We start from the raw sequence: 7,996 nt of genomic DNA, 5'->3' as shown, positions 1-7,996 counted from the left end.
ACTGCTCTACCGTTCCTCCTCTCACTTCCTGAACTGAAGGCTCCCCAAATATGTGAAACAGAGTAACTTTCTGGACCTTTGACACACCAGTCCAGGGAATATTATTCTACATCAAAGGTAAGACTGATAATAATCATATCCAGTTACTCCTCAGGAATTATTCTCAAAAAAGACATTGAACACTCTGCAACCATAAGACGTCTTATGGTTGTAGTAGAGGAAAACAATCTTTGACAGACCACGAAGTTCAAATTCCAAGGACTACAGTGTTCGGTTTCGCTTATGATCAGTGCCACTTATTGATATTGATTAAAGTGGGTGGAGACAGTAAATAGTAATGCCATTCAGATTGTAAATGATTTAATCTGCAGTGTAAAAGGGAACGAGTATTTCTACTTATGCGTAAACATGGTTTCATTACATCAGAAGGTAAGTAGATAAGTAACTTTTCTGGTCTTTACTTTGACCATTTGAAGTCTGCACCCTTCTAAGACAACAAAACTAAGACATGGAATATCTATTATGATTGTATGACATGCTGTTTAGTTTTTAATCTTTATTTTATAAACCAACTTGTATTTAACTAAATTATTTACATTGTCTGATAACTCTGTTCACAGCTGCCTGGCACGTTGCTGGTATAAAGTATGTTCCTGTGGCAATATCTGACAGCCGTACTACTGATAATAGCTCAGATATGCAAAGGTAGGTCACAGAAAACGATACTGTTAAACGTATCGCTTTACATCATATCTTTGTGCATGTTTGGTATTTACACACAAACACGGTGATGAGAGACAGTACGTGTATCCCAAGTGTAGTCTTAGTATGGTTCAACCACAATTATGGAACTGAAATTTCTTAAGAATAAACACTGTGGTTCTACAAAACTCTAACAGATACGCATCTGTGGGGAACTACAAAACTGGAGTATCACTGCGATTGTGCAAGGGAAGCAGCAGCTGATGGCGTTACAACTGTTTCAGTGAACAATGAGCTGTTATAGGAAAATACTTGGTCCATGTTCAGCGGTAAATCATTAGACTGTTCAAGGCTACAGATTAAAGCAATGCATGGCCTGGTTTTAGATGAAAACCAACCACAAATGCGTCCTTGTGGCATAGGTGCATTTCTGGTTTGTTGTAGCTGTTTTTGTCCTATGATTGCACATTTAATTGTCAACGTCTTAACATTTAACTTAACCCACTAAATCCACCCATCCTGAGTCATATACTGATGCAACTTTTCATTAATAGTGTTTGTTAACCTTAACAGGATACCGTTACAACGTCTAATCTAACCCAATAAAACTTTAAAAGTTGTTTTTTCTTTTTCTTACGCAGCTCAGGGATGTGATGAGTTTACAGATCTAGAGCTTGGTCACGCAATCATTGGCACCGCCCTCAAAGTTAGGCTGTTACTGTACACCAGAATTAATGCAACCTGTGGGGCTCTCTTATCTCATAACAACCTGACGGACCATCCCCAGTTTAACTCATCCCGACCTACGACGTTCATCATTCACGGGTATCGGCCCACCGGTTCTCCTCCTGTGTGGATTCACAAGTTCACAGAGCTGCTGCTGGCCAGAGTGGACATCAATGTCGTAGTAGTTGACTGGAACCACGGCGCTGCCAATGTGAATTATTTAAAGGCAGTGGAGAACACTCACAAAGCAGCTGACAACCTCACAGCTTTCATTAAAATGATGCAGGTAAGAGCTGCTTCTGGCACCGTGACAACCTCTGCTGTGCCAAGATGTCATCCACACATCCCTAACACCTGATCTTTTCAGGATCATGGCGTCTCTCTGGACTCCATCCATTTGATCGGGGTCAGTCTTGGAGCTCATATATCAGGCTTTGTGGGTGCTAACTTGAATGGGACAATAGGGAGAATTACAGGTAAGTCACGCAAGTTGGGACACAATCTCACATCACATGCAAAAACATGCCAACATCTCAATCTCCTGAAGTCAGAGACGGCCAAAACTTCAAACTACATGATCTCTGAGCACCTCTTAAATGTTTCCCGCAGGCCATTATTTAACACACCTGAGTGAGCTTTATATTCTTGATGGTTAACATGAACAAGAACATAGTTTAAAGTTCGTAAAACCAGCTGATTTGTGCCAGAGTCCCCATGAAAAAAGCAGAACATGTACATAGTCTGTATTATATTGCTGCTGTACAAACATGCTCTTGTACAGTATAAATGTAGTGTCAGTGCTTTCAGGTTGGCTGCTATCTCCATCAGCTAATGCTCTTATAAACCAGTCCTGCTGATATTAACTGCTGTGATGTTTGCAGCTCTGGATCCTGCAGGGCCTCTATTCACCGATCAGCCTCCAGAGAAGCGACTGGACCCCACAGATGCCCAGTTTGTCGACGCGCTACACACCGACATCGATTGTCAGTTAATTTATGATTTTATGATCTTTGATTAAGCTCGATATATAAAGGTGTACACAGTTTGTGTGTGCATAGTTACGTGTGTGTGTGTGTTTTCAGGGCTGGGCTTCAGGAAACCTCTGGGTCACATAGATTTCTATGCTAATGGAGGAACAGATCAGCCCGGCTGCCCAAGGACTATCCTTTCTGGTAAGGTCAATAAGATGTGGACAGGTGAAGAATTTAAATCTTTTTCACATTTACGACCCTCTTTTTCACCTCGGAACAGGAGGATCTTACTTTAAATGTGACCACCAGAGATCAGTGATGCTTTTTCTTGACACTGTGGCGGGAACATGTACCAGCATGACCTTCCCCTGCTCATCCTATGAACACTTTCTGGATGGCAGTTGCTTAAACTGTGAACGATTTGGTGATGCTGGATGTCCTCACTTCGGTTGGTGATGAAGAACACTACATGCTGTTTCTTTTATCTTATTTTTAGTTACTATATTATCTTACGAACAGGGAAAAGAGTCACATACAGTGCTGTTAGGTTGAATGATTTCAAATGAAATGTTCTGCAGCTGTTTCACTTAAATCTAGGTTATGATGCAATACGGTGGAAAGATGTCCTGCAGGGGCAAACAAAAGCTTACTTCACAACAAATGCACAGTCTCCATTCTGCAGTAAGTACAAACACAACAGAGAAAAGTTCAGCATCTTAAAGTTATCCATTTGTGCCAGATTCAGTAATTGAACAATCTAATCTAATGATTCTGGCTCCATCTACTGGTGCCTTTATACTTGTTTTCACACAGTTGTGTTGTTCCACACACTCACAAACACACGGTGATGAATGCAAACTGACTTCTATGAATATATTTCTGCATCCTCTGTGTGAAGAATTCATTCTGTGATAGAAGAGCTCATGGAATTATTGCAATTATTTTCCTTAGTCCCAGAGGTGCATCTCAGCAGCAACATAACAATAATCACAATAATAAAACACACATAATAAGACACATTTTCACTGTACCACCTGGTGCATAATGCACTTAAAAAGCTAATAAAATAAGGTCACCTGACTGATGCATTCTTCGTTTTCACTCATCAGAGAATTAATATCACATCAGTGAAAACTCTCACAACAAAAGATTAACGTGACAGCAAACATGTTTTTTTAATAAAGAATGTTTTGACCTCTCATTCAGAGACAAACTACAAAATAGAAGTGATGATCTGGAACAAGGAGTCACGGTGGGGATACATGACCGTTAAACTCTATGACGACAATAAAGAAGCGGTGGCAACCATTGACCAGTAAGTCCCCCGTTCATTCATCAAGAGCTCAAAGTTTCAGTATTCCACAGTGACTTATTCTCCCCCCTCTTATATTTACAATGTGCTGTTTTTCATCCCAGCCGAGCAATACAGTTCAAGAAGTACACAAAGACCAATCTGTTTGCTCAGTTTGATAAAGATATTCAGTCAGTGAAAAAGATTTCTCTTACATTCTCCACTGGGAATGTGTTCAAGCCCAAACGTAAGCTCAGAATACTCCGAGTCCGTCTCACACATCTGGAAAGGCAACAGAGGTAAACACCTTACTGATTTATTTTGATAGCCTTCCTTTGAGAAATCCCACTTTGATACCTAATGTTGAGGCTCAATCTCAAGCTCTAAAGCAGCGCTTGTCTCCTGCAGCCCTCTGTGTCGATATGATGTTCTTCTTGAGGAGAACAAAGAGGTCACCTTCAGGCCCATACCGTGTGAAGACTCCAACTTCTGAGACTGAATGGAGCCCCATATTATAAACTTCACCAGGATCGATTCAGCTGATTCAACAGTTCCTCTGGGATTGCACAGCATGGACTACAAAACTGCAAATCAAACAGCAGCACCCTGTTGGCTGCATGTTAACTGCTTTATTATCTGATTTTTACAAATGTTACAAGCTATATGAGTGAGTTTATTGATGTAAATATGCTGTGTACATATATATATAGATGTTATATAAATATGTATATATGTTTTAAAATAGACCCCCAGCAGGGCTTTATCTGACTTTTACATGTAAAGGACTTTAGACTTTCAGGATCAATTTTAGTTTGTGCATTAAAAAAACTTTTCTTCTTGATTTTCTTGAGATCAGACAAACATGTTCCAGACAAAAGTTTTAAATTCCTGCCTCCTTTGAGCCAGCCTTTGTTTTCATTTGTTGTCATACTTTTTTTAACAATTGTTGCCACCAGTAACTTTATATTCATTCATATGTATGGATTCATCCTTAATTGTTAATAAAAGCTTGAGGAAACAACATCTTTGTCACACGATGCTCATTCACATAAGCCACCAATAAATGGACTTATTTCAAGGAAGAAAAGTCTCTAACTAAAAGAAGGAAAAGAAAAATATCAGGTTACATGTATTACAGAGGCAATCGCTGCTCATATCCAGAGAGAAAAGAAGGCGTTGCAGCCTCTCTCTGTGAGTCTGCTCCCACTAAGCCTCATCTTTACACTTTCAGCAACGTCTCGGTAAAAACAGAGAGCGTCTGGTTAGCTCACTCAGCAGTCCAACAAAGTCCAGAAGTTTATCACTCCACAGTTTCTTTAATAATCTGAACATTTTCCATCAGGAAGGAGCGAGAATATGTTCTTTAACTTACACAAGAACATTCATCTGGTGAGTTTATAAAGTGGCCTTCATAGCTTCAATCTCTCGCCTTTTATATCATCCAGTCTGCTCATTTTGACATGTGCTTCTTCATCCGTTGGATTTCCATCTAAGACAAAACAGAACAGCAGATCTTACTTTATCACTTTAAAGATATGCCTTCCTGTTTATTAAAAAAATAAGTAAATACTCCGACTATCCTTTGTTTCTTTACCTGTAAAGTTAAGCGAATTCTTTTCTCTTCATCAAGTTCATTCATCAGCAGTTTAATTTCTTTGCTGGAACACAAAATGTTGAATTAGAACAGGGAAAAAAGTGGTTTCCATTCAAAGGCTGAGCAATTAAAAGTAATGAATCCAACCAGCTGTTGGGGAAAAGAACTGAGATGAGTGTTGTGTTAATAATGATGAGCTAATAATCCTCTGAAGTGTGATTACAGACGGAAAGCCATACTTGTGCTGACTCTTCATCTGTTCTAGCTGGTCCCTCAGGTCTCTCAGGTCCGTCTGAAGTTGTTCCAGGTTTGGTTTGGTGGTTTTCTCTCGGGTTCTGCAGGGACGGGGGTCCGAGTTGAGGCCTGGGGGCACCACCGGATGTAATGCAGCAGAGAGAGCCTTGGGCAGCAGAGAGGAAAACGACTGCACAGGTACGTTCTGAGGAAAAATAATGATAAAAACATGATGTAAAAATGTACTTATGGTGATAAAATAGTCTTTCAGTACAACATTCAGTTCATCTTTACGACTCACTTGCAGGGCGGAACTATTCTGACTCGTTCCTGGAGAATTTTCTTGGTGTGATGAAGAATTGATGGCTTCACTCTGGTTTTCGGTCCTTTCCTCTTCCATCATTATTGTTACCTGTAAGTCAAGTCTAGTTTGAGATGTCTGACAGGGAAAAAGTCTGAAACCTTGTTCAGGTTTTTAGCTCCCGAGTCCCTGAAGGTTTTCAACACGGTCAGTAACAAATCATCAATGGTGGACCTCTCTGTAAAATTTCAGAAAATAAAGCTGATATCTGTTTACAGGACAAGTACCTTTTAAACTTGTCTCAAGTAAGAAGCCAAAGAAGGTATCTTCTGCTGCAGTACGTGTCTGCGTTTGCATGAGGCTCAGAAAAGTTAAATTTATCCCAAGGACAGAGGGGGCACTGACAGACTGCACTCTTTTAAAAGACGGTGCCAAGTTATGACAGTGGTACTTCAATGCAACGCAATGTAATGGCTTAATTTCATACTTCCCAGAGTCTGAAGCTCTGACCGTAACCTCTCATCTGCAGCTTGAGCCACCCGCTCACCCAGGTTCTCCACCACAGACACAATTGAATCAAACTCTTCTGTGTCTTTGAGAGAAAAGAAGAACTGATGTTAAAAACACACCTTGTAGAGCCCCGAATTAATTCCCAAGCCCAAGATCACATGTCAATGTGTCATTTTCACACTCATAAATACACTTGTGATTCCAAAGCCTGGATTAACATTCAGCCTTGAACAAGCAACATTCAAGCATGGTAGTATATCAAAAACTGTACAAACAATAGCTGCAAGGCTTACCAGGACTGAGGGTTGAGCTATAGTTGCCCATCGTGACAGAGATGAATACAAGACAGACAAACCTGCAGAACCTTAAAATCTACATCTACAAATGACAGACGGGAGCAAGTCAGCAGAGCAGAAAACAACAGAAACTTGACAGGCTCAGAGCAGTCTCTCAACATGCTTTTTCTTTCAGAGAAACAGAAACTCTTACCCCTGCCCTACATAGTGAAATGACTCAAGTTTACACAAAACAGTTCTTCATCATAGGAGGAGAAACTAGACGTCACCGTTACAGCAGAAGCAGCTCATGCCACAGCAGTGAACAAATGTGCCTCACACCCTGATCCCACCGCAGAAAGGACCACAGCAGCGGATTACACAGCCATTAGTAAACATACTGAACCAATTACAAGACTACTGTCCGTGAAAGAATCCGGTGCCTACGCTCACCTTGTTTTTCTAGAGTCACCCATGAAATACAGCAACATCTGTGGTAACTCGACACCATCTTTTGTAATCTACCAGCATGTTGTGATGAGGAATGGTACTGTCAGGGCTAAGTTTAGAGCTGGACAGAGACGAGTGCTGCTCTGCTTGCAAATAACACTGAGGCATAGCGAAAGGCGTCACAGATAAAGAAAGCGTTTATTGTAAGGTTTGGGAAGCCCAGATTTAATATCCGCCAAAGCTGAACTGAGAGGGAAACATCTCTAAACTCATACCTTAAGAAATGGGGAGAGCACAGACTCAAATCTAATGTCTGTCCTTTTATCCCTCATATACCGTAGAGGTCCCTGGAGGTGGTTGGCTGAATCCACCCTGCTTCACACTTCAGATTGTGCTTCATTGCTTTCATAGAAGCAAAGTTAAGCCTGTCAGAAAGAGGCGAATGTTAGCAACCTTGAAAGAGGGAGATTAACACAGCTGTTCTTCTCCAGCCAATCAAAAACCAGTTTAAAGACATTTTAATGTTATACATCATGGTTTTTTTTATGCTTCATACATGATAGTCCTTTGATTTTAAAGTCTATTAACATATAGAAAGGACTCACTAATAGATAGTTAAACCATAACTAGGAATGTATATTTTACCACTGAAAGGAAAGAAACACAAACTTAAAGAAAAAATAGATGAAACATTTTAACATGTATTTCTGAAATATTTATATTATAAATGAATAATTATACTTTTTCCACCATTTATATTTATATTCATAATAGGACACCAAAGGCAAACACTATTAATACACACACACACATACATATATATATATATATATACTGTACATCCTAAAAAAGAATAAAGAAATTATTGCTAAAAATAATTCCCTATAATATATAGAGCAGCCGTGGATCAGTGGGTCGTCCTATAATCTGAGGGTTGGCGGT

The 7,996-nt window shown here is 39.9% G+C and overlaps 1 protein-coding gene across 1 annotated transcript; it reads left to right on the top strand.

Annotated features, from left to right (window-relative positions):
• Positions 1–4,610, top strand: lipia (lipase, member Ia). Its single transcript, XM_072375177.1, has 11 exons — positions 1–117; positions 621–705; positions 1,344–1,714; positions 1,796–1,904; positions 2,310–2,411; positions 2,511–2,600; positions 2,680–2,847; positions 2,997–3,080; positions 3,606–3,714; positions 3,816–3,989; positions 4,099–4,610. Exons 2-11 carry the CDS (start codon positions 648–650, stop codon positions 4,181–4,183), a joined length of 1,350 nt encoding a protein of 449 aa, XP_072231278.1. The 5' UTR covers positions 1–117; positions 621–647; the 3' UTR covers positions 4,184–4,610.
• Positions 4,611–7,996: the final 3,386 nt, after the last annotated feature.

Source organism: Leuresthes tenuis, unplaced genomic scaffold (genome assembly GCF_036924035.1).
Source record: "Leuresthes tenuis unplaced genomic scaffold, fLeuTen1.0.hap1 SCAF_21, whole genome shotgun sequence".
Classification (NCBI taxonomy): domain Eukaryota; kingdom Metazoa; phylum Chordata; class Actinopteri; order Atheriniformes; family Atherinopsidae; genus Leuresthes; species Leuresthes tenuis.
This window is presented reverse-complemented; position numbering and strand designations above follow the sequence as displayed.

Excerpts from the sequence above, each read along its gene's own strand:
- lipia (XM_072375177.1), top strand. The coding sequence starts at position 648 with ATGTTCCTGTGGCAATATCTGACAGCCGTACTACTGATAATAGCTCAG. Across the intron at positions 3,715-3,815 it reads GCGGTGGCAACCATTGACCA|CCGAGCAATACAGTTCAAGA; the intron begins GTAAGTCCCCCG and ends TTTTCATCCCAG. Across the intron at positions 3,990-4,098 it reads CATCTGGAAAGGCAACAGAG|CCCTCTGTGTCGATATGATG; the intron begins GTAAACACCTTA and ends TGTCTCCTGCAG.